General features: G+C 37.6%; 1 protein-coding gene across 8 annotated transcripts in view; it reads left to right on the top strand.

Annotated features, from left to right (window-relative positions):
* nek7 (NIMA-related kinase 7) overlaps window positions 1-27,458 on the top strand; it is a 227,554-nt gene that overhangs the window by 132,762 nt on the left and 67,334 nt on the right. For all 8 annotated transcript variants that reach the window (XM_072274176.1, XM_072274173.1, XM_072274172.1 and 5 more), the window contains 3 exons: window positions 12,684-12,824; window positions 14,410-14,472; window positions 20,964-21,074. In XM_072274176.1, coding sequence (XP_072130277.1) covers window positions 12,684-12,824; window positions 14,410-14,472; window positions 20,964-21,074 — 315 coding nt within the window. The remainder of the gene's footprint in view (window positions 1-12,683; window positions 12,825-14,409; window positions 14,473-20,963; window positions 21,075-27,458) is intronic.

The following is a 27,458-nucleotide window of genomic DNA, read 5'->3' as shown; positions in this document are numbered from 1 at the left end:
CTGGAACATCTGCACAGTGAAGATTGATACTTCAAGATTGTCTTTATTGACTACAGCTTGGCATTCAGTGCTATCATCCCCTCAAAACTAATCAATTAGCTCCATGACCTCGGCCTCAATACACCCTCTGCAACTGGATCCTCAATTTCCAAACTTGCAGACCCCAGTCAGTTCGTATTGGCATCATCTTCTCCACAATCTCCATAATATCCATCAACCCAGATGCATCACAAGGCTGTATGCTTAACTGCCTGCTTTGCACTCGCTTTATACTTATGACTGTGAGGCTAAATACTGTTCCAATGCCATATTTACTTTTGCTGTTGACACCACTGTCACTGGCTGAATCAGAGGAGGTGACGAATTATCATATAGGAGGAATATTTCAGATCTCGCTGAGTGGTGCCACATGAATAAATTCGCACTCAATATCAGGAAGACTAAGGAGCTGATTATTGATTTCAGGAGGAGGAAACCAGAGATCTTTGAGCCAGTCGTCATTGGGGGAATCATAGATGGAGAGGATCGCCAACTTCAAATTCCTCGGTGTTATCATTTTAGAGAATCTGTCCTGGGTATAGCACTTAAGTGCCATTACAAAGAAAGCACGGCAGTGCCTCTACTTTATTGGAAGTTTGCGAAGATTCGGCATATCATCTAAATCTTTGACAAACTTCTGTAGTTGTGCAGCAGAGAGTATATTGACTGGTGGCATCATGGCCTGGTATGGAAACCTTGATTAGAAAATCCTACAAAAAGTCATGGATACAGCCCAGTCCATTGTGGATAAAGCCCTCAGCACCTCTGCATGGAATGCTGTTGCAGTAAAGCAGTATTACATCGTCAAGGACCCCACCATCCCCGTCATGCTCTCTCTTTGTTGCCGCCATCAGGAAAAAGGTACAGGAGCTTCAGGACACACACTACCAGGTTCAGGAACTGTTATTACCCCTCAACCATCAGGGTCTTGAACCAGAGGGGATAACTTCACTCGCCCCATCACCAAACTGCTCCTACAATGTGTGGACTCACTTTCAAGGACTTTACAAAATCATTATCTCATTATTTATTGTTTATTTATTACTGTTATTTTGTAATTTTTTCCTAATTTTGTAATTGCAGTTTTTTGTCTTTTGCACATAGGTTATTGTCCATCCTATTGGGGCTGTCTTTCATTGATTCAATTGTGTTTCTTGTATTTACTATGAATGCCCACAAGAAAGCGAATCTCAGGGTTGCATATGATTATGTATATGAACTTTGATAATAAGTTTACTTTGAACTTCGAATATATTTGGTGGAAACAAATCTTTGGAGGCAAATAAACCTTTGCAGAAGAATGAACCAAAGACTTCACAGACTTTTTAAAAATAAGGTGGTTTTTAACAAATGCATATTGATTGGTGTGTTTTAGTAATTGCTGGGAATAGTATTCACATGATGTTCCACATAAAAAAGAATTATCAAATATAAACATTTGTCATAATACAGTTGAAATACTAGCAATTCAAGATGGAAATTGTTATGAGATTGCTGGTCAATGCGCAGTCTGAAATGAAATTCTGTACCTCTAATGTTGAGTGGTAGCACCACTGAAATTTCTTAAAAGAAATATTGATCAAGCTTTGGATGAATGGGTATTTCAATACGCTATCTGCAATCTTTTGAGTACAATAAATTTAAAAGCACATTAATAATAATACATTGTTTTTTTAAACTATTCATCCATTCAAATCACAGTTTGCACTGCTAATTGCTTATTTCCAAACTGGAGTTTTGGTTGATAAATTTGCATTGATTATATGTAACAAGTTATACGTGACCTGCTCGTTTTACTTTGTACAACTTTTGTTTATATGGCTTGAGGGATTTGAGCTGGTAAAGACGGCTTTAAGATCATTCTTTTTTTTCTTGGAGTTGCCTATGCTTTCTAGCATTCCGCCATCATAATTGCCTTCACTGAAGAGAGGGCTATTTTTAGTTCCTAACATGGGAACAGCAGCAACGTGCTAAAATAAATCTGCTGACCTGCAGTGCATCTGTGGATTCCTTGTATCTCATAGCTCTAGAGAGAGGAGAGGACCAGTGGTTGAAAAACATAATGAGTGGTTATCGGACAGAATATGGAAAAAATGGATATTAAGCTCTAACCATATTTGAGTTGCACGGAAACGTATATCCCTTAGCCAAAAACTCAACACATTTTAGTAATTTTACATCACCTAGAAATTTTGAATGGGTGTATGTTTTGTTAATCATTATGTTATTCATATTTCTCCACGTTTGAGCAGTTGCATTGGAAAAATAATGTAAGACATATTCTGAATTGACACTTATAATGCTCAAGAGGCAACCAATGGTGAGATTTTGCCAATCTGTTTATTGCAGAGAAAATATGTACCTCTTCATCTAAAAAACCAGTAACTTTATAGACCCAGCTTAACAATTGATTTTAATAAATAGGATATTTCCAGAGAATAAATTACCACACATGGATTGAATATTGTCTTGTCTAAGAAATCACATTTTTGTGACTTCTGGAATTCAACTATTTGCAGGTGTCATAACATTTTGACAACCCAAGTTAATGCTATTTAGAATTACTTAACCTTTGCTAAATTATTCATTGCTTGAGGCTGGCCATTTAATAATCAGTTAATATCTTAACTGGCATTTGGTATTACTGCATTGGGACTTGGCAAGTGCCATGTGATTTGAAATACAGAATGATACTTCAAATGAGACATAAAATCTTCACAAAATAAAGCAATATGATATCTGACTCTCCATCTACAGACTATAAGACAAGTAATTTGGCTTCCTTAATTGCAGAATGATGAATGGTTTGAGTCTTTAAAATTCCAACTTACTTTTCATAACTAATCTATGTGCTTAAGTTTTTTGAAGAAATTTCAACAGAAATTCATATTGTTGCTTTATCTTAATGCACCTACTAAAAGGTACAAATATAGTTTTGAACATATTACAATATTTCATTACGATATTTCTGAGGAGGCACTGAAGTGTAAAGAATCTTTATTTCCAAAATAGTGTATGTTGATTGCATAAGGTCACTTGCTGAGATATAATGGTTTGCAGGAAGATTTTTAGTTTGTCGTAGAGTGCATTACAAGGTTGCAATGCACTTTAGGCGTTCTGATAATTTCCTAAACTGAGAGACTGCAGCTCAAGCAGTTTAGAGTTTCAGCATCACCCTATGATTATGTTACAGCCTGCAAAGCTGGCACATCATTTTTATGCTGTGTTTACTGTTGTTGATTTTTTTAAATTGACTCCCCAGGAGTTTACTTGCAGCTCTTGAGTGAGATGAAAGGCTTCTTCAGTCTTTTGTTTCTTACTGTAAGTAAAAAAAAAGCAGCAGGTGTATCTGACCATTGGAACAGGGATATAAAACTTGATATTTTATGGTAAAGAACATTGAAATGATGGTTGAGGTATGTTTTTATGAATTTACAGTTTTGCCTGTGACAGAAGCAATGTGCCATAGAGATAATCTAGGAGAAATAGGTACTCTAGTTATTGATGAGCTAAGATAATTTTGGATGAAACCAAAGAACTAAATATAGACTACAGGAGGAAAAAGCTAGAGGTCTACAAATCTCCTTGTTGGGGAAACAAAGGTGAAAAGGATCAGTAGCTTTAACTTCCTTAGCATTAACATATCAGAGGAGCTGACATGCAACTAGCAAACAAGGTCATCACAAAGAAGACAAGATGAGGTCTCTACTTCCTTAGAAGTTTGCATAGATTAGGCATGTCACCAAAATACTTGACAAAACTTCTCTTTATGCACAGTGGAGAGTATCCAAACTGATCTCATGGCCTGGTATGGAAACACCAATGCCCAGGAACATGAAGTGGTGGACACAGCCCAGTCCATCATAGGCAAAGTCTTCGCCACTACTGAGTACAGTACATTTACATGGAGTGCTGCCACAAGAAAACAGCATCTATCATCATAGACCCCTATCAACCAGGCCATGACTTCTTGCTACCACCATCTGGCAGGAAGTACAGAAACCTTTGGTCCCACATCACCAGGTTCAAAAACTGTTAGTACCCTGCAACCATCAGGATAATTATTCATCACTATCCTGAACTGATTCCATGGTCTACAGCCTCACTTTCTAGGACTCTACAACTCATGATCACCGTATTGTTTTTATTTGTGCAGTTTGTTTTCTTTTGCACATTGGCTGTCAGTCTTTGTTTATGTATAGTTTATTTTTGTAAAACTCTGTTTTTCCTGTAAATGCCAGCAAGAAAATGAAACTCAAGGTAGTATTAGGCAACAATTATGTACTTCGGTAATAGATTTATTTAGAATTTTGAATTACTGAATCAAAACTTTACTGTCATGTTTCTATTGCTTTGAATTTGTAGCTTTCTCTTGATATTGCCTTACACATACTAGATAGTTTAATTTAATTTATTTATTGAGATACAGTGCAGAATAGGCCCTTCCGGCTCTTCGAGTCCCGTCATCCACCAATTCCCCGATTTACATGGGACGATTTACCATGACCGATTAACCTACCAACTGATATGTCTTTAGACTGTGGGAGGAAACCAGAGCGCCTGGAGAACAAGAACAACGTATACCTCCTTATAGGTAGCAGCAGGAATTGAACCCAGATCGCCTGTACTGTAAAACGTTATGTTGACCACTGTACTAATGTACCACTTGTGTTATTGGACAAAGGATTGAAGTGTAATTAGAGTAACAATTATGATACTGTAACGCAGAAGGGGAAGAACTGGCAATCAATGTATTGATACTTACAAGATTTCAAAAAATATATTTAACTTTGATTTGAACTTAAGTAACGAATTCAAAAATATTTTTCATATTATTCTACTGTAATATTGCCTGTTGAATTCTGTAAAATAAACTTTAAAAATACAAAATTCTTTTAAAGAAATCTGCTATCTAAGCATGAGTTGCTAAATTAGATTTGAGTTTCTGTTTTATTGTTTGGACAGTGATGTTTATATTAATGTGAAATGAGGACGGTTTTAGAGTGGTGTTCCAGTGACCTGAATGATAGTCATTGGAAAACATTTGGAATTTGGAACATGAAATAAGCAAATTGTATTGTGAATAAAAGTGACTCAGTGGTGGTTAGGAATGTACAGTTATGCGCTTCCTCATGTCAGCTTTCCATGTCTAAATTGTATGACAGGACAAGGCAGCAGATGAGACAAGCTGTCGCTCAGCTACTCTGGCCTTTTGAAGAGAGGCCATGGGAGGAAAAGGTGCTGCAAATAGGCTGTGAAGTTTACATACACTGCCCACTGTTAAACAGATTACCTCTAATGAAGTGTCTAATGCTCAGCCTGTATCAGCCTAATCCTAGGTGGCAGTTTGTCCCTCAGCTGCCAAGAAACACCACCCTCTGGCCTTATATCACCAATGTCTTCACAGTGCACTGGGAGGTGCCCGGCTTTAATAAACCAAGACAGTGTGTGATCTGACATGCAAATGTAGGTCATTGCATATGTAAATGTGTGATTACAGGCTTGCATGCCAGAACACATTAGTGAGACTTTGCTCTCAGCATGTGGTTGTCATAGTTCCTCAAAAGCTGATGCTAACATTTGTCAAGTTATCACATACGCCAATAAGACAAAAAATTGTGCTGTAGATTGGGTATATTTATTGAATGTAAAATACCCAAATTCTGAAATAACCAAAAATGTGTACTTAATGTTGTTTATAACATCAATAACATCATTGCTAACACTGTTACTTATATGTTGTCAAATACTTCAAAATTTTGTTGATCAGTGGCAGATATAGCTCATGCACAATTAAAAAGTTGCATTATTTTTGTTTCTATTTGCTTTATTTTTACCGATATGCTGATGGTATGAGTTGGTGTGGTCAATCATATACACAATATATTGCATGTACTTTATATAAAAGTGGATATATATGAATATCATTTTGCTTCCAGAAATCTATTTTAAATTGGAATGTTGCCTCTTGAATGTGTCCCTTTTGTTTCATAAGAAAAAGTTTAAAGGATCAAGCAATTGCTTCATACGTTTGTAACACTGTCTCTGAATGCATTCTCACAATAAGGCAAATAATGTTAGGTGCCCCAAAGCAATCAAGGTGGGGCTTGGTTTAAAAAAAAATGTATAAAATTAGTTTTTTCAAAACTTATTAATCTATTGGAAGATATTGTACAAGTCTGAATGACTGTACTATTCATGCAAAAAGGTTAAGTCCTTTTGAATTTAATAAAGTCCAAGGACATTAGAAAAAATAATCAATATCAATCAAGAAGATATAGCTTTAGTTACTGGAGATGGTTTATTTTTAGTGTGCCATCAAGTGAATGATGGAACACAGAAATGATTTTATTTCCATCACGCACCAATTTAAGTGTTACAGATAGAATGTAGAATATTGAACAGTAAGTACAGCAGGGTCCTTTGGCCCATAATGTTGTGTCAAACCAATTAAAATGGTAATCAATTGGCTAACTAAAGTAATTTCTTCAGCCTCCACAATGTCCATATCCCTCCATATTCCTCACACTCATGTGCATGTATAAATGTCTCTTACAAGTTCCTATTATATCTGTCTCTAGCACCACCCCAGGCAGTTCATTTCAGGCACTCGCCACTCTGTATAATTTAAAAATACTTCCCCTCACATCTTCTTTAAAATTACCCTGTCTTACCTTAAATGCATGTCCTCTGATATAACACATTTCAACCTTCAGGAAAAACATACTGTCTGTCTACTCTATCTATGATTTCATAATCCTTTAAACCTCTATCAGATCTCCCCTCAGCCTCTGCTGCCCCAGAGAAAACAACCTAAGTTTGTCCAACCTTTCATTATAGCATATGCCCATCCAGGCAGCGTCCTGATAAAACTCTTCTGCACCCTATTGAAAGCTTCGACATCCTTTCTATAATGGGGTGACCAGACCTGAATGCAGCCCTTCAGGTGCGGCCTAACTAGAGTTTTATAAAGCTGCAACATAATTTTCTGACTCATTCCCTCGAATAATAAATGCTAGCATGCATCTGCAAACTTACTAACCCACCCATCTACATTTTCAACCAGATCATTTATATACATCACAAACAGCATTGGTCCCAGTACAGATCCCTGTGGAACACCAGTTATCTCAGGCCACCAGTTAGAATAAACCCCATTTTATCTTCAATGAGCAAACAATTTCTGCAATTTTGGAATCCAAATAGGCAATTCTTCTTAATCTTCTGGATGAGCTTCCCTTGAGGGACCTTGTGAAAAGCCATACTAAAATCCATGTAGACAATATCAACAGCTCTATCTTCATCAATCACCCTTGTCACCTCGTCAAAAAACTCAAAACAATTTGGTAGGACATGAATTACCCTGCAAAAAGCTATGCTGACCCTCCCTAATTAGGCCGTGGTTTTCCAAATGCTCATAAATCTTATCCTAAAAATTCTTTCTAGTAACACCCCTACCACTGGCATGAGACTCATCAGTCTTTAGTTTCCAGGATCATCCCTGGTTCCCTTCTTGAACAATAGAACAACTCTAGTTACTCGCCAGTCCTCCAGGACCTTGCCTGTGGCTAGAGAGGATATAAAGAAATTGGTCAAGGTCCCAACAATCCCTTCACTTCCCTCTCTCAATAACCTGGGGTATATCCCACCAGTCCTTGGAGTCTTAACCACCTTATTGCTCTTTGCGAGACCCAACGCTACCACCTCCTTTTCTTCGAAATGCCCTAGTATATTAATATTCTCGGCATTGACTTCCCTATCTTCCATGGCCTTCTCCGAGGTAAATACTGATGTAAAGTACTTAGTAGGACATCATTCACATCCTCTGCATTCAAGCAAATGTTCCCCTTTCATCCTTGCGTGGTCCCACCCTCTTCTTAGTTATCCTCTTTCTTCTGATCTGTGTTCAGAATGTTTTAATCCTACTTGCCAAGGACTTTTCATGGCCCCTCCTGGCTTTCCTAGTTCTGTTATTCAGTTATTTTCTGGCTTCTTTATAATCCTTTGCTTGATTCTTGCTTCCTAAGCTTTACATATGTTTCCTTTTTCTTCTTGATTAAATTCATCACCTCTCTTGACATCTAAGGTTCTCTTACCTTGCCATCCTTGTACTTCCATTGGACTGGAACATACCTGTTTTGTACTCTGTGCAGTTTGTCTTTCAACCCTCCACGTGTCAGATGTAGATTTGCCAGAAAACAGCTGTTCCCAATTAACTCTCCCTAATTCCTGCCTAATGCTCTTATTTGTTCTGCTCCAATATAATACTTTCCTGCAATGTCCATACTTATCCTTATCTATAGCTATCTTAAAACTTAAGGAGCTGTTGTCACTGTTCCCTGACTGCTCACCCGCTGAAAGGTCAGCCATCTGGCCAGGCTCAATTCCCAACAGCAGATCCAGCACAGCCTCTCTTCCTGTTGGCCTATCTACATATTGATTTAAGAAACCCTCCTGGATGCACCTAACAAATTCTGTCTCATCTAATCAACTTGCATTAAGAAGGTGAAGACTCCAGACCAACAACCTTACTTAATTTGCTTGCATATCTGTTCCTCAATGTTCTGGTGGCTGTTGAGGGGTCTGTACTACAATCCATCAGAGTGGTTGCACACTTCCGAATTTTGAACCCAGATAGATTCAGTGGACAAGCCCTGCATTGTGTCCCTTTGAGTGCAGATGTGTTATTGTTCATAATGAGTAATTCAACTCCATCCTCACCCCACCCCCTTCCCACCTCTCTTTCTCCCTCTCTATCTTTTCTAAAACATTGAAACCCAGGGACATTAAGCAGCCATTCCTGTTCCTCTCTCTCAACAAAGCCTCTGTAATGACTGTAACATCATAGTTCCATGTACTGATCCATACTGTAGGTTCATCACCTTTACCCGTAGTACTCCTAGCATTAAAATGCACACACTTTAAACTATCCGTCCTGTCATATTTATGACTTTGCGTCCTGCCTGTCTTTACTGGCCCTGGATATCTACCTTCCTCTGTATCCCTCCACTTTCTGACTTGGTGCTCTGGTTCTCATTGCCTTGACAAACTACAAACGTTTGTAGTTTTAACCCTCCAAAGTAGCACTTCCAAACCTCCTGGCCAAGAAATTTTTTCCCCTCCAGTTTAGCTGCAACCCATCTCTCTTGTACAAGTCACCCCTGCCCCAGAAGAGGTTCCAGGGTTCCAAGGAGCTGAAACCCATGCCCACTGCACCAATTCCTCAATCACTCATTCATCTCTACTATCATCCTGTTCCTGCTCTGACTTGCATGTGGCACTGGGAATAATTCGGAGATTGGAAGTCTTGCTCTTCACACTCTTTCCTAGCCTAGTTCTCTACACTCTCTACAAAGGACTTCTCTTCTCTTCCCCCCACCCCCCCCACTATGTAGTTGGGGTCAATGTGCACTACGACCTCTGGCTGCTCACCCTTCACCTTGTGAATATTCTGCAGCCACTTTGAGACATCCTGGACCCCAGCACCTGGGAGGTGACACACCATCCTGGCGTTTCTTGTTCGGCCATAGAATCTGCTGTTCATCCCCCTATCGAGTCTCCTGTCACTATTGTTCCACCTGACTTTACCCTTTTCTGCTGAGCCTCCGAGCTAGCCACAGTTTCAGTTGCCTGGCTGCTGCTGCTGTGTGCTGATAGGTCATTCTCTTCTTCCTCCCCCCTCCCCCATTCAGTATTCAAAGTGGTATACTTATTGTTGAGGGGAATGACCACAGGGGAACCCTGCACTGACGGCTTATTCCCCTTACTTCTCCTGGTGGTCACCCATCTACTGACTGAAGCCTGCACCCTGGGTGTGACCACAGCAGTAAAATTTTCATTTGTGATATTTTCAGCTTCCTGGATGGTCCTGAGTACATCATCTCAAACTCCAGTTCCTTGAACTTGTCAGTTAGAAGCTGAAGTTGGGTACAGTTCTTGCAGATGACTGGAAGTTACCTTGAAATCCCACATCTCACAGGAGGAGCATCCATTGCCTTAACCATCCTGCCTACAAAGGCTAAGGATTTATAGACAATAAAAATTACTTACTTGTTCTTACCTGTGCCTTCTCTTTGAAAACTTTGATTTTTCCACACAGTTGAGTCACTTACTCAGCTTCCTCTTACCAAACTTGTTATGCCTTTTGCTCCAACTGTTCAATCCCAAGTTCTACAATCAAAAACACAAACTACTCGGCACCCTTAGCCTGTTGAGCCATAGCCTGACCACTCTTAACACTGGCCCACTCACACAATAGCCGCTCTGATAAATACCTCCCTTTTTTTACTGACTCAAATAAATACATCTTAAACAATGAGTTGGTAGTGAATCACAACAGCAACCTTGGGATCAAGTTGCTGCTAATTTAAAAAAATTGAATTGAGAGAGAAGGAAAATAATTATCATTTGCCTTAGAGGATAAAACACAAAATAAGGAGATTTCAACTATAGAAGTTCTGCAGTTGAAATGTAAGATTTATGGTGTTCTAATGTACAGTTTACAGTGTTCTAATGTAATGTAAAAAAGCACAAATTCAAAACCACTGTTAAAAATCTGTTGGTTCTGCATTATGGGATTGGTTCATTGAATTAGATATTTTGGTGTAGTGTTTGTAGCCACTTCAGACTATATATATTCAGACTATATATATAATCATTCTAGACTGATCAATTGAATTTCTTTTTATTTTCATTTTCATTTTTTATATTAGTTTGATGTTATATATTAGAGAAACTCGACACACTTGTGTGTGTTCTGTTGGTGCATCAACTAAAGCATGAAACGTCGACTGTACCTCTTCCTAGAGATGCTGCCTGGCCTGCTGCATTCACCAGCAACTTTGATGTGTGTTGCTTGAATTTCCAGCATCTGCAGAATTCCTGTTGTTTGCATTTTTAAAACTGTAACATGGTTGCTTTTACAAAATTTAAATTTTGGAAATTTGGGAAATGGGAACAGTGAGACATAGAACATATCTGTCGGTATCTGAAGCTTGGAAGATTTGTGTGTCAAATATCAAGTTATCAAATATCAATCTTTAAAGTAACCTATCCTACTTTTTTGGCATAAGCTTTGTACGTATATTGAATTTCTATTTGGTATTAAAAGTTAAATCCTTCAAAATGGTGATTCAGAGTTTATTTATAATGTTCCAAGCAGTTTCTTGCATAGATTCAGGGAATTAAAGGATTGAAGAAATCAAGGGCAAGCTTCGGGGAAGGGATAGGAGGCAATGGTCCAATATTCAAAGGGGTTGGAAATGATTGGATCCAAGACCTGCTCAGAATGTGAAACAGTATGAGATTGGCATTGATTGAGGAAGGAAGGAAGGAAAGCAGACAGATCTCGTGGAAGGTTGAACTAGGAAATTGTGAAGAGTGCAATTTAAAATGTTATATTTAGATGAATGATCGTATTGTTTGGGAATAAAACTTAATTTCCCAGAATACTTGCTAATTTAATTGTTATCATGATTTAAAATGAAAATTAGCATTGCATCAACAAAAGGAGCAACATTCAATCATTCAATTTTAGTAATAAAGTACCTATGGCATCTTCCTAGCCCCTGTTCTCCAAATTTGCATTATGTTCACTGGCGTGCAAAGACTGCTAGCGCTTGATGCATAGAACATGCAAAGTTAAGGCAAGTCCAATTTCTCAAGGAAAGCTGACAGACTTGTAAAGCTGACTAGTGGAAAAATTATTTTATTTCCTAAAAATCTATTAGTGGATTACCTGTGATGTTTCTGTTGGTTTGTGAGACCTATGTTGGGACCCTAGTATAGCTGAATAAACAATCCATACTGTGCCTGTGCATAAAAGATTAAATATTTGTCTCTTATGCCGGATACCATCGGTTGCATTTAATCAAAGACATTTGAGCTGTTTGGACTAATGACTTCACCTTTACGCCATAATTAAGTTAAGATTTCAAAGTTATCTCAAAAGTATCATTCCACTTCCCTGACCGTGTAATGCTATTCTGCAGACTCGTAAGTCAGGTGTACTTTGAGTCCTAGCATAGGCCCTATTCAAATAGAAAGGGAGAACATGTAAAGATGGAAGTAGTAGAGCACTTCCAATAATATATCTCAACTTTTTTAGCAGCAGGTGTGAGTGGTCAATACAATTTCAAAGTGACAACTTCCAGAGTATGAAGCTGCAATGGTAGAAATCCAGAAGTCGTTTTCCATTATCTTACAAAACTCAAAAGCACTTGCAAATAATTTTTACTAAAATATCTTGAAAATGCAGTGTTTTAAGATGTTAATGGCAGATGAAGCTAAAATAATTGATTAAAACTTAGTTTTCCTTGAAATCTAAAAGCATACATCAAAATATCATTGTTATCTTTAATCCTATTGAAAATTTAGTGTTTTTTTAACTCCAATCACTATATTTTGTCCATTCAAGTGTTTCAAATTCATTAAAAATTGTCTTTTATTCCTATTAATGATTGTCTGCTTAATGATATTATCAATATATGCCAGGGATTACTTTGAACTGATGCTGAACAAGACCAGATCTGAAAAACCTGGTTAAAGTATATATAGGGGCTTGAATGACATTTCCTTATTTTTATATTGAAGCAAAATTTCTGCTTTCTGCGGTGTTTATCTTCACGTATGCTTCTTGTTCACAGAAACCTCTGCGTCCTGATTTGGGCCTCAATACACTGGGAAATTTCCAAATAGAGAAAAAGATTGGTCGTGGACAGTTTAGTGAAGTATATAGAGCATCATGCCTAATAGATGGAATGCCTGTAGCTCTGAAGAAAGTCCAGGTATGCACACTTAAAATATAATTGTTCTTGAAGCTCAACAATCATAATTATAGATGTATGAATCAGAAGTAAGGACATGTTTTTTTTATATTCTGAGAAATTAGAGAGATATTTCAGTACAGTTGTTTTACCTTAAACATGATATCAAGTCATGGAGTGAAAGTTTTCAATGCCTCTGACAATGACTGCAATTTTCATTTTTGGAATCTGACTCTTACTGCCAATGTCTACACTGATTACACTTTGCTGTCTTCTCTTGAACTTGTGTTCTCTTGTTCCATTACCTCTTTGCTACTCTAACCAACTATGATGCTATATGGTATGTTTAGCTAATTAATATTTAGGATCAACATTGTTAATAATCACTTAAAAAAGAAACCCAGAGAACACTTTATGATCAAGGAAGTTTTCATAGCTAAAAGATTGATCAAAGAGCGTGCTGGTGTATATTGCTGAGGACTCTCATTGAATTGTGGATCATGTGTTGCAGTAAGAATTGATAGACAACCGTGATGACGTTGTTTTAATTGGTGTAAATCTTGCTGTCAGGTAGTGAGTATACTTCAAAATTATTGTCATGAAAGCATTTGGTACATTTTGCGGTCATTGAATTCACCAAACAAATCCTCCTTTCAGGCATCCCATAAGTTACTTTTTGAAAACAAAACTAAAAGGCCTCTAACCTTATGTGCTACAGAAAAGTTTTTAACTTTCAGACTTCCATTATGCTTAATTACATTTGAGAACAAAAAGGATTGATTTACAGTTGTTCCTTTTTCTCCATCTACCTTTGGAGAATTTTGATGAAGCCAATTCCCTAATTTGGTTCTTTGTAGAATATGATGCCACATCTATTTATGGAAGAGATTAAACTTTTTAAAAACTTGGGTACTGTTTACATTTAAAAAAATGTTGGCCTTCGTATTCTAGCAAACATTTTTAGTGATGAGGTTTGATGAAATTAGAAAAGATATTACAGTTTTATTTTTGTCATTTATGTTGCTTTAACAAGAATGGCACTCCTGAAGTATGTGTCATTCATGTACTTTGTTGCTGAGCTAACAACTTACTTAGGCATATCTGGGTATAAGGTAATGTCCATGGAAAAGATAAATCTATCTACTTTGTTTAAAGTAATGAGAACAATTGAAACACTTCGTGTTTTGGCTGAAATCTTGGGTAACTTCACAAATTCTTGAATTTAATGATTATGGTACCTTTTTTTTAACAAGTGATTGTTGGCTTTTAATATGTTTTTTGTATCTGTATTTTTGTGTGACATGAAGTTCAAGTACTCTACTGAAATGAAGTTCCTCTCCAAGCCATTGATAAGTCTCAACTATTTTTGTGTGTATATCTTGTTTGGATAAATCAATATCAGATTTTGATTGATATGTAATACTTGTTCAGATATTTCAGTTGTGCTTCCATCACATCTGTGCATAATTTTGCTGTAGTGTTTTACTACAAGAGAAAATACAGATTTTCACCATGTAGAGAAAATAAAATGACCCTTGTTGAATTTAGTGCTTTTTTTGTGTATTGGGTGTGAAAAAGAAACCTAAAATTTTAATATTTTTTCCAGATATTTGAAATGATGGATGCCAAAGCTCGTCAAGATTGCATAAAAGAAATAGATCTTCTGAAGGTAAAAAGAGCATCTTAGAAAAAAGCTAGAAAAGGGAAGAACTAATTTTAAGAATGTATGCTTAATGTTTGTTGGCCAGATTTTAGCTTTTTCGAAGATGTAGCCAAAACGCTGGAGAAAATTCATGTTAACTTTTACTTTGGATTCCGTAAATCAGCAGCAAGAGCTTCTGGTTGGTTCCGTGTCCATTACTGTGCGCAGAAACCATGTCATAGAACTGAAAGCTTGAACCTTCTGTAGTTCCAACAATTTTTATTGTATGTAATGATCTGGTACTCCATGTTGCTCAGTGCAATTAATCTTGACTACGGCTTTATGACTTTTATCAGTCGCAAATCAACTTTTGGGCTTGTATCAAACCAAAGCATTCATTTGCCTTGTTCATATGAATAATTCTAGCCATGAAAGGTGAGCTGTTGTCATTGAGGAGATCTCTGTCAAAAAACAATGATGTGAAATGGATGACTCACTATGTGTGGAGGACAGTTGAATAAAGAAGTATTATATCAGTGCTTTTCAGAATTGGAGCATTCCTTCTTTGAAGTTCTATTTTGTAGCTATTTTCTCCTCATTACTGAATAATTTAAATATTTCAAAGGTTCATTTTGTTGTGTGATGGGGTCCTGAATTACCCCTATGAACTGTGCTTTTGAAAAGAGAGAGAGAGAGAGTTGTTCAACACCAGACACCTTGTTATTAAGAGAGAGAGAAGCAAAGACTACTTGGATATGGTGTTATGGTTTCTCTGCAGCATGTTTACACTTCTGCAAGGACACTGGCAGCTTCTAAGTTCTTGCAGAGAGAGAAGGGAGGAACTACTTGATGGACAGCTGGTGTTCAGCATGGTGAAATAAATAGAAGGTCAGATGATAGACAGACAGACACATGGTTTTGGACACAGGCTGAGCTTTGTTGTGCCCACATGAAAAGGTGGGTTTTGGAGGATTGATTAAGTGGATCGATCAGTGGCTGTGGCAGTGTGAAAAGGGTGTGACCGGTGGGGAGTTACTTGTGTGTGCGACCCTCGCATGGGTTGATAATTCCACCACAGAAGAACGGTTCTCTTTGTTGTGGTCACAGTCGGTGACTTCTAAAGGATTTCGGAGGACAACGAGAAGATCAACAGCGTCAACTCACCTGAGGACTCAAACCTCTCTCTCTTCATCACTACTCAGCTCAATACCACGAACTGAACTGAACTTTACTCATCATCGTAAGACTATCTGTTTACTCCTAGACTTGAAGAAGCTTGGTTTTCATATATTTCCACACTTATACATATCTAATCATTGCTAACCTGTTTCATATATCTGATTTTATATTACTGTATTGCATAGTTACTAAAAAATACCATTAGTTAATAGCAATACTCGACTCCAAAATGTTTTACATTTCTGCTGGTTGTTTAACCCGTCACGGGGTACGTGACAGTTGTCAAAGTATGCATGTAGAATACAATACAACTCTGAAATCTGACCTCCAGATAACTATGAAATGCAGGAAAACTACTGGAGTCATTGAAAGAAAATATATCACCCCCCGTGCGAAAAAGGAACAAAACCTCGCTAACCTCAAAATCTCCCAACCCTGACCTCACACAAAAAGTTAACAGATCGCCTACCTAGAAAATGGTAACTAGAACATCAAAATCCCAAAATCCATCCCCTCCCTTGCACAAAAACTAACAGATCACCCACCCAGAAAACGGCAGCTGGAACACGAAAAGCCCCAAACCCCAATCCCCTCCCTCACAAAAAAGACAGTGACAATAACATCAAACTGCCAGACCCTCCCCTGCTAAAAAAGACCAGTGACAATAGTATTAAACTCCAACTCCCTCACAGAAATACAAAAAACTAACATCGCGCACAGAAAGAAACATCAACAAGAACATCAGACCCCAAATACCCAACCCCTCCCTCAAACAAAAACGAACACATCTCCCACCTGGAATCGCAAATTCCCAATCCTCAAATCGGCAACAAGAAAGAAAACACAGAAAACAGGAGGAGACCAGTATAAGCTACAGTCCAATAATCACATAAATCTTAGAATTTCGAGAACATCCAGCATCAAAGAGAGCTACCATTTGAACTCAGCCCGTCCGTGGAGAGTGACTGGTGATCCCACAGCTTTGCTGACCCATGGCCTCAGTAGAAAGTGTCCACTGACCTCTCCATTAGCCTCGGTGCTTCAAATGTCCTTGATGATTTGAAATGGAGTTGATCATGGCCTCTGGTCTTCTCCATGAGGCAGCCTGTGCTTGCAGTCCTCTCTTGGAATCTTCTTGAGGACATTAGAGTGCTAGATCATTCGATCAAACTCCAAACTGCACGTCACAGGCTCCAACATTTCTGAAACACAAACAAGTCAAAAAGAACAAGCAGAAGGCAAAAAAAAAATGAAATATTTGAAATGATTGGCTATCGGAAGATCCCACCCAAGGAATTATTGTTCACTGGAGCCATCTTGACTGGTAACTTTACATGCCAGCTGTATTTTTAAGCACAAAACTAACTAACCTTTTGCATAGTTATAAATTTCCTACAGTTTTTTTAAAGTTTTGACAAAGTCCTGTACAGTAGCCTGGTCCAGGAGGTTGGGGCACATGAGACTTGCAGTGTGTTGGCAAACTGTGTCCAAAATCAGCTTAATGATAAGATAGTCCTTGAGCCAGTAGGGTTGGTGGGTACCATCTGAGGGGAATAATGCTCGTAGTGATTTTTGACAAGGTATACGTCTCTAGAGTTAGAAAATATGCGATAGCATTGCACCAGTGGTAGCTTTATTACTTCAAATAAGTAATCACTTATTGTATATATTCCATATTAACATCAGTACAGCAGAAAATATTACCCCGCCCCTCAAAAGGTGAAAAACCTCATTTTGAGAGATTTCTGGAGTTTTATCACTGTCATAATATTTTCCATATTGTATCAAATTAAAACAATCTTAAGCTTTTGTCATAGCATATAGAATTACGGTACAATAATTCAAATGTGGGGTTCCGCACAGCCATAACCTAGGCCCCATTTGGTTGTAAGATGAATATATGTAATCAAAGACTGCTTTCCATACTTTGTTTTCCATACTTTCATAACCTATTAATAATTGTAATAATTTTCCAAGTCTTTCACATCTTCCACATCTTCATCTGAACTTTCCACACTCTCTGAGGTGGATGCCTGGTTCTCACAGTCTGCCAGTCTACACATGTCACTACACCTGAGGCCATTTGCAACACCCATACATCTTGGGAGTGAACATTTTTTTTTGGACAGTTACAGGCCAGTAGATCCAGGACTGCATCGGATGCTGACTGGCCTTCCGTCCAGTGCACCACCAACTGTTCAGCTTCCTCTTCTCTCTCCATCTTCCATCCTCTGCCAACAGGGCTTGGCCCTTGTGGGTCCTTCTCCAGACATCTTCTCCATATACCAGCCTGGTAGTTGACTCACTGTGCATGTTTGTTAAGCAGTCCTTGCATGGTGGGAGTTGATAACTTTCAATTTCACCTTTTTTGGCACAGAAAAGGTGATACCGGAGCTCATTGACCTTGGTGGTCGATGCTTTCGGGGCATACAGGAGACATGTAAATGCCTCCAGTTTGTCCATCAATTCTTGGGAGAGTTCCCATTCCTGACCCAACTCTAAGAATGTGTCGTGAGTTTCCCTGTTGCTGGTCAGAAGTTTTAGGGCACTTGTCTTCCCTTTGCCTGCAAAAGCGCTTACAGTGTCACATCTTGTATATGTGTGCAACTAGATGAGAGCCCTACAAACCTCTATGCCAGCAGTGGCAGCAACCTTCCTGATGTCTACAAACCTTGTACGGGTTCTAGTGCCACTTTTCTGGAACAATGGGGCCTCAATCTTGTCACAAAATGCTAAAGACATGATAAAGACATCTGTGTCTTCTGAACAGATCACTACAGATTGGTGTTCCTCTCTTGTGGCATGGGCAGCGTGGAGAAGTAGGCGGCCATCTGCTTCTTCTTGTTGACACTGAAGAGCTGACACCTCACTGTCTAGAGATGTGATTCTGTAACATTTATCATTCACAGTTGCATACTGAATCTTCTCCTGTAGCTTTGCTCTGTACTCTACCATCCTGCATTCATGGACTATGAAGCATATGAGACTGTTTTTGTTCCTGACTTTGGTCAGGAAGCTCCTCCACTGCCTCACCATCTGTGTACCTGTGATACCTTGCAACTCATGACCAGTCTTTTCACCCCATAGAAATCTTTCACTATTCTTGATAGAGTTCTCCTTGTATGTGTTGAACACAACATCTATTCTGCTACTCTGACCGCCTTCCCTCAGAGCCATACCCAGAATTGTTGTGGCAACATCTCTGAAAGTAACTTGATCGCCTTTCACTCTTTGGACCTAGTTCATTCCATCAACCACTGTAGCAGAGTTTCCTGGGAGTTGCTCTTCTGCTGCTACATTTTTCTGCAAGGTTGTGGCAAAAGTAGCTTTATTTGTCTTTCTCAGCATTTCTTTTGGTGTGGACAGGGCCTGATATGTGATGAAGTCTGATCTATGATCTTGTTGAAATTGGTTGCCTTGACCCTCCAAACTTTGAGTTCCCTCTGTAGAGTTTGATTTTCCAAGAAAACGTCCCTCAATGATACACTTTCAGGAACCATTAACAATTTTCCTTTGTCATCTGGAAATATATCTACTGAATTGCCCAGCTCAGATTCCAGTTTCCTATGAATGTGCTTCCTTGTAGAATCTTGCAGGAGTGTAACTCCATCAGATAGCATGAAAGATTCAAGTTTCGTGACCAAAGAAGCGTGTGATAGCAGTTCTGATATACTTGAAAAGGTCCTTTTATAGGCTTCCCTTTCAATCCTTTTATACAGTTCAGCACCATCTGTTTCATCATCATTCTCTTTGTACTCAGGTTCCTTTTTCTTGATTCTGGTATAATCCTTATAGCATGAAACATGATAGTGGGCCTCTGCAGCAACTATGTCTCTGCTTGTTACTGCTAGAATCTTTTCATCTTCCTTTTGGGTTGCACTTTCCTGTAGTGTTTGGTCAGCTCTGAGTTGTACAGCTTGTGTAAGCTTTTCACGTGACTTGGACCCTTTCAGAAATTTCACCTTAATTCAAAAAATGCAAATTTGATCATACGCCCTTGCTTCTGATGAAGATCTCCTACTTGGCCTTTTTGATGTACAAGTACTCTCACCGCCTTCATCAGTAATGCTTTCCTTGGCTTTCCTTTTCAGAGTCTCTTAAGTCTCTCTTCATGGTGAAGAGGCTTCGGCATTTTCAGTGAAAGTAGATTCTTGGGACTTCTTTTTCTCCAAGTTCTTTAGCAACGTGTAAAATAGGGGCATAGTTTCTCACTTTGGCTGCTTCAAATAATGTTTTCCAGGATTCATAGTCTTGAGGACTAATTAAATGGTCATCATATTCTTTTGATGTTTCCGGTGTATGATACACTGCTTCTTAATAGATTCTTTGTGCTTATGGCTCTCCATTCTGAAGCAAAGTGATTCAGCTACTCCAGATCTAAATCTACTCTACTCTTCCCTCTCCTCTATTGTGCAGAACCATCCTACCACCACAGTACCTGAAACAGAAAAAAATCACATTAGCATTGCTGGTGAAAAAGCACCTGCTGCAAAGGTGATATACATGTATGTATAAATGGTGATACACAAGATATAAATGTGAAACAGAACATGAAAACAGAAGTACATCTTATGTAATGTATAGTCACTGTGTTGTCACTGCCAATAATAGGTAACATTTGTAGAGATGCTAATTTTAACAACTTTTCTGAAAAACATGTAGTCTGAGCTATATTCCCACCAATTTTCAAAGACAAGGCGTCAATAATAAGAGAGAACCATCAGTTTGAAGTAGAATGCTTTATTCTGTGCTATGTATAGTTTTGAGAAATGTGTTTTGGCATTGGGTTATAAATCGAGTGATAACACACAGAAAGCTATCACATAACTTCTAGCACTAGGGGTGTATACACCTTGCCAAAAATCACTCAAGAATTATTCCCCCTAGATGGTACCGGTGGCCCAAATTTGGGGTCCTGGCTCACAGACTAAGAGGCAGAGAGTAGTGTCGAGCATGTATTTCTGGTTGAAAGTATGCAAACAATGGTGTCTCGCTAGGACTGTGGTGTGAGTGTCTTGGATGAAAGTGTAGGTGAACTGATTTGGAAGTTTGACAACATTACAAAAGTTGGAGGAGATTAAGTGAACAGTCCTTTATCTTGTAACTATGTCCTCCCATTCCAGACTTATCCACTATATAATTTAGAATGACAGAAATAAATTAATTCATGTTATTTGTTTATTTTTAAAATTTGTGTTCTTCATGAAATCATTGATTCATCAGAATTATTTAGAAAGACAAATAGCTAGTGATTATATTTTATCTCTAAGAAGTAGCAAAATCTGTAATATCCATAATGAATATTTGATTGAATTGTTTTATGCTTATGTATTTTACAGCAATTAAACCATCCAAATGTAATAAAATATCTTGCATCATTCATTGAAGATAATGAGCTAAATATTGTACTGGAACTGGCAGATGCTGGAGACCTTTCTAGGATGATTAAGGTAAATATTTGTAACCTTATGTAGTTTTTGCCCTTATAATGTACTTATTATTGGATTTCATGTGGTGTTTATTTAAATAATTTAAAGAATATTTGATTGGAAGTATTGATGACAGCATATTAAAGGAAAAAAAATTTATGGATCAACTTTACTATTGAAGTAGACCTTACTGGGGGTGATGGGTCGACGGCGGGGAAAAAACATTTTCTTCTCAGTTAAAAATGTAACTTTTTTTGCCAGCTTGGAAACACTTAAGTTGTTTCTCAGCTTTACTAATTACTGTGTTATGTATCTGCTGTTTTTTTTTAATGTTGCATGGGTTACATTAGCAGGCAGTCCAAAACTTGCCTGTCTAGAAATTTGATTGCATGGCACTGTTTTTCCAGTGCTACTTGCAAGGAAATCTGTTTTCCCTGGGGGTACCCTTCATCACTCACCCCATACTCAGAAGCGGAACATGTATTTTGCTTTCCTGTCCAGACCGAAACGTGTTTACGGTAGCATTTCCTTCTGTGGCTTGCATAGATGTAGCATCTGATTTGCACATAATGTGTTTTCTGGCAGTCTGATCTTTTTATAATATTTTGAAAAAAGACAATGGCCCAGATTTTGCATATTGATGATTTTGAACTCAGTGGAACTATCGATATTTCCTGTGAAACTGGCAAGAAGCAAAGGATTTCCATCCATGTTTAATTTAAAGTAGAAATCCCAAAGTTGCTGTCAGCAGTTCGCTCTACCTTCAGACTTTTCATACCACAATGAAGCTAACTGGTTTCAACCAGTGTGTATTTCAGATATTTATGAATGAAACCTATGCAAAATACATTGGAAATCTTTTGCTTTGTTGGATTAGTTCCAATTGAACTTCCACCAATTTAAATATTTCTTAGTAAAATATATGATCCTCACCGTTTTATTTCTTCTAATATTCTCACATGAATATTTCATATTTTGTGGTTTTAAAAGACAAATTTATTAAAATGCTTATTCAGTACTTCACCTGTATTTTACTTGTATATGTTCTATCATTTTATTAGTTCCCTTAATGGATGAAGAGTTAGGTAAAGAATGTATTTGCTTACTGATTTTCTAACTCTAAAATGTTTTGATGTGATTCATTGCTCAATCATCATGATAGTATCTCTGTTGCTGGGATACAGAGATTCTTTTGAAATGATGCTTGAAAGAAAATTCTTGTAGAAATTTCAAAATCTTCAAGAGAATTATTTTGTTTAAAGGCCTCTGCAAACTGACTATCAATTCTGGGCCACTGTAATATTATGCAATTTTCTTTGCGCAGTAGTAATTTTAATATTTTGGTGGTTCTGCTAAAGAAAATGTGTTAATTTATTGCTCTTTTAACAAATCTCTTGTGTCACTAGTCATTTTAATATACTTGAAGATAAGCAACAGATGAATACTGTGAAAATGTCAGCGGCGCTACATTAATAGAAAAACAACAATTAAAATCCAAAAAAGTCTGAATAAAATTGCTTCAAGCATTCTCTGGAGATGTAGATATGTAACTTCTGGAAAAATAATTCATTTGTATGAAAACTTAAAAGTATTAGCAAGCGAAAGGAATGTCATGTCTGCTTAAATTTCTTTTTAAAACTGCTGTGAATCCACATGCAAACCATGCAATTCTCTCATAGCATATTTGTGATATCTGTGAATAGAGTATTGAAAAACATACTGGCAAAAGAATGAGTCACATCTGCTCAACAGTTTAGTAAGTAACAGTTCCTTCTAAAACTTATTTTAGGAAATTTTAACTAGAGGGATCTTTATTAAAAAATGTAAAAGTCTATCACAGATCAAGGAAAAAAGGCCTCAAAGATTTGGCAAAGCTTTTTAATGTTAGCAAACTGGGGGGGGGGGGGGCGGGGAAGGGTTAAGAGTCATTTTGAATACAATCGTTAGATTGTTTGCAGTCACATCCTAATGTTAAGATCCTAATCTACTAAACAAGTCTTTTTTCTCACTAAACCTGGTGTGAAATATTGAGTCATACTTGATTAACTAGCAGTGAAGTTGATGATGTCCATTTGGGAAACAAAATCATCTAAATCATCTTTCAATTTCAGTATCAAAAATTTGAAATTGCTATCCATTTCAGGGAGCAATGGTAGGAGACAATAATTTTCTTTATTGCTATCACAAATTCTAAGCCAATATCCATAAAGAGCAGGAAGATGGGATCAAGGGAAACCAAAGTGAACAGAAAAACAAATTGCAAGAAAAATTAAACAAAAATCACCAACACATTTAACAGCTCTTGAGCTCTTCATTTGCAGAAGTTAATTGGCTGCACCTTAATCTATCATACCTTTATTTAGAATGTGCAGTATGTCATGAAAGAGTGTGGATTCTTTTATGCTATTTGTGACACTGGTCAGAAAACCTGACTTTGTGCTGTTTATAGAAGAGTAACACGGATAGGAAATTCAAGAATAATTTTTAGTTAAATTCCAGCCCAAAGGATTTCTTATTTTGATAACATTATAGTGTTAGCAAAATATTAAAAATATATATCTGCTACCATTTGAATAGCAGTTACACAAAAATAAAACATTTTTTTTCTCTTTAATAGATACCCATGGAGGAGTTGTTGGTTTCAAAGTACATTGATTGCATTGATCTGTTTAACTAGTGCCAACATGTTTTTGTACTTATTTATATTATCTTTTTAACTATGTGGTAGAAAGTATCTTTTAGATAGCACCATATGGTCAAACATTAGCTACAGCTAAATGAGTTAGTATGTATAAGTCAAAAATTGACATACGCGCAAATTTTCCTGGGAATGGTGGGAGTAGGGGTAGGGGGAATGATCACAAACACTGAAGTGATGTGTAGTTTGGAAGAATCTATTTTTGCACAAGTTGCATTTCCACAATGCTTTCAAGCTCAAGACTTTTAGTCAGTTGATGTGATAATGAGGGTTTTAAAGTAATGAATAAAGTCCTGACGAAGGGTCTTGGCCTGAAACGTCGACTGCACCTCTTCCTACAGATGCTGCTTGGCCTGCTGCGTTCACCAGCAACTTTGATGTGTGTTGTTTAATAAATATGCTGTTGTTTTTAAGCAAATGAATTTAACAGTGCAATACAAAACAATCTAGATGTACATTTTAGCTATAGATTATCAAATCATATATGCTTAACTCTCAAGGCTAATTATTCTGAAATCAATTATTTATAAATTTTGCATACAGGTTTTTTTGGGTTTTGTGAGCAAATATGGTTTTGTATTTGATATGTGATGACATGCAGGCATCTTGTCTCAGTTGTTTCTTTAAACAGGATTTTGAGCAATGTTTTCAGAGCCACCTTTTTATGAATTCCATCAAATACTGTTTAAATGTGCAAATTTTTGTTATGATTGATATGCAGTTAAATGTACTATGTGATGCCTTTCATGACCTTTAGATCAATCACTACTTTAGGTTTTTTTACTGTTACAATGCAGGAAGCTAAACACTTAAATTTCCACATACGTTAGTGAATCATGAATACACATACATTTGCAATAAGCTAATTGTTCTGTCCAAATGAGGCAGCTGGTAAAATATATGAATCAATTCAATTGGCCTTTTCCTCAACGTGGTTGGTGAGAAGAGCAAATTTGAATGAGAAGTACCAGAATTTAAATTTCAGAAATTAAAGCGATTAACAGTGATTTAAAAAAAATTAAACAAATACTCAAAACTGAGGAAGTAAAGTTGAGAGTACACCCTCGAAGAAGACCTCGTTCACTTAGTTGATTGGATTTCTCCAAATTAACAGAAGTCTGGAAAAGTGAATTAAACATTGAGAGTGAAGAATTTGGGATATTACTGGAAATTGCACGTACCTGGAATTAAAAGTATTGACTTGGCATTTGAGTATGTAGGAAGTGAAGATTTTAAGGAGAATACTGGCTGATGCTCTGTGAAATTACACATGGAGTCAAAACAAGTGTAGTCTTCAACTCGTTTATTTGTCCAGGATATCTAGATGTATTTCAGATTCTGTTGCAGAAGATTTTCTGTCCTCTCAACTGAATGTTCCGATTTTTGATTAGGATTAAATAATGAGTATATATTCATTTGGGAAACAGCATTTATTGATACTTTAGGTTTTCTTTTCCTGTTGCAACTATGAAATGTCCTTTTTATTTTTAATAGCAGCAATATGCGTACAATGAATGATAAGAAAATTTCTGTTATGTGTTGATATTGAGTGGAAAGCAAAGCATCATAGCACAGAGGTCAACTTCACCATACCTCAGCTGGTGGAAAATTTAAATAAATCAAAACGAACTGAGGCACAAGGTGAATGAAAATCAAAGTGTTACTGGAAGGGGTAGAAAATGTAACCAAAAATATGCAGTGGTCTTTGAATACTGAAAGGAGGAAAATTATGCTGAGAGGAAAAAAAGCTTAAGGATCCATGTCTGTATGTATGTAGCATTTGTAGCAAGATAGATAAATTGATGGTAGAAATAGATATGAGTTATATTTTATCTGCAGTTACAGAGATGTGGTTGCAGAGAATGTAGGAGTGGAAGCTCAGGACTCTTAGTTATTTAGTGTTCCAAAAGAATCAGCAAAAAGGACAAGGTTGCATGGTTAATGGAGTAAGGACCTATGCATTGGTGAGTCTTTCTGCCTCCAAAATAAAGTGCATCAGAACTATCAAAGGACATTAGCAATTTTTTTCCTATTAAGTGCAATCGTGAACAATAGCCAGATCAGAAATGCTGATCAAGTCAACTAGTTCTCAGAGAGAACTCTGATAGGCCAATCAGATGGTTCACTGCTGCTCAGCGATAGAACATTAAAAAATCATGTGTACAATTAAGAAATGTTACTGAATAGTAGAAATACTGGAGTCATGATGATCATGATGAGGTCTGCTGGAGAGAGACATTTATACACATGCTGTCCTCCATAATTCAAAGAGATTGAAGAATAAGGTTGCAGGGTGACAAAACGTGGCGGGAGCACTTGGAACTAGAAACTAATCCCTACCGGGAGAAAACAGCACCTGTTCTTTTCGCACTGTTCTCCAGCAGTTTAAGGACTAAGTCCAGCCAGAACATAACTGACAAGTGCTCTTGAAAGTCAAGTATTAATCCTACCTACCAACAACCAAGCACTGCCGTCCTGGTCCCCTTCAAGATAGCTTATGAATAAGCATGTGACTTCTCTCCCAGAGATGATAGGTGTTTGTGCACTCGACTCTTGAAGGCTTGGACCCCATCGTCGCAGATGTTTCCAACCACAGCATCTGGAAGGCTGTTCCAAACTCTGATAGCACAGTGAAGGAAGCTTCTATCCAGTGTGTAGGTTCTCACATCAGGCACAGAAACGGAATGAGCGGCATAGATAACCTTGATCGTGTGGTGCGCCATCTCTCATAAGGTGAAGGCAGCATGGCGCGAAGGTCTGCAGGACTGTGACTGGTCTGTATTTTGTATAGCACAGTAGCTGCAGCAACCTGTCGTCTGTGGTGTAAACTACTGATGGCTAGCTTCTCACGAGCTGTGGCTTCATCTACACCTATAATCCTGAGAGCCTTTCTTTGAATGTAATCAAGCTGGCTGAGGACACTCTGTGAGGCATCCATCCATGATAAGCAGGCATACTCCATGATACTTCGTACCTGGGCTTTGTAAACCATAGCTCTGCCCTCTTTGTCTAGTTTGGATGCTGCTTTCTGCAGTGCTCGAAGCCTTTATCCAGCCTTGTTTGAAATAGTGGAAAGGTGTTTATCCCACACCAACTTGCTGTCAATATTAACACCAAGGATTACTAGCTCCTTCTTTAAATCCAGCTTGCACTTCCCAAAATACAGGTTGGGGTTAGATGGATTCCTCTTCCTAGACATCACCATCACCTTGCACTTAGTAGGCTCAAAGGTGACATTCCAGTCGTCTACCCAGGCTTTTATCCTGTCAAGATCCCTATTCAGTCTTGTTGCCACTGTATTACTCTCTCCTGCTCTAATTGGTGCAAATAGTGTGGGGTCGTCAGCGATGATGTAAGATTAATAAATTGTCTTGGATTAAAGTTCTAAGGACTTTTGATCATAATATGACAGAATTCTAGATACAGTTGAGGGTGATTCATCAGATGCAAAACAGTGTCCTCAGTTTGAGGACAATTGCAAAGATATGATAGAAGAGCAATCTGAGACCAAACTGGGGAAAATATGCTGAAGAAAAGGCCAGTAGTAAAGCAGTGGCATATATTTTAGCCATAGTATTCATCAGAAATTTATCCTAATCTAAAAAAAATTAAGAAAGCAAGTTTAAAAATGCGAATTTAAAAACTTGCCCATACAAAATGACAAAAAGTGACGGTGTACTTGGCAAAGTACTAAAAACCTGTTCCAA

This window comes from Mobula birostris, chromosome 12, assembly GCF_030028105.1.
Source record: "Mobula birostris isolate sMobBir1 chromosome 12, sMobBir1.hap1, whole genome shotgun sequence".
NCBI lineage: Eukaryota > Metazoa > Chordata > Chondrichthyes > Myliobatiformes > Myliobatidae > Mobula > Mobula birostris.
The sequence above is the reverse complement of the archived record's forward strand: the minus strand, read 5'-3'. Positions and strand labels throughout refer to the sequence as shown.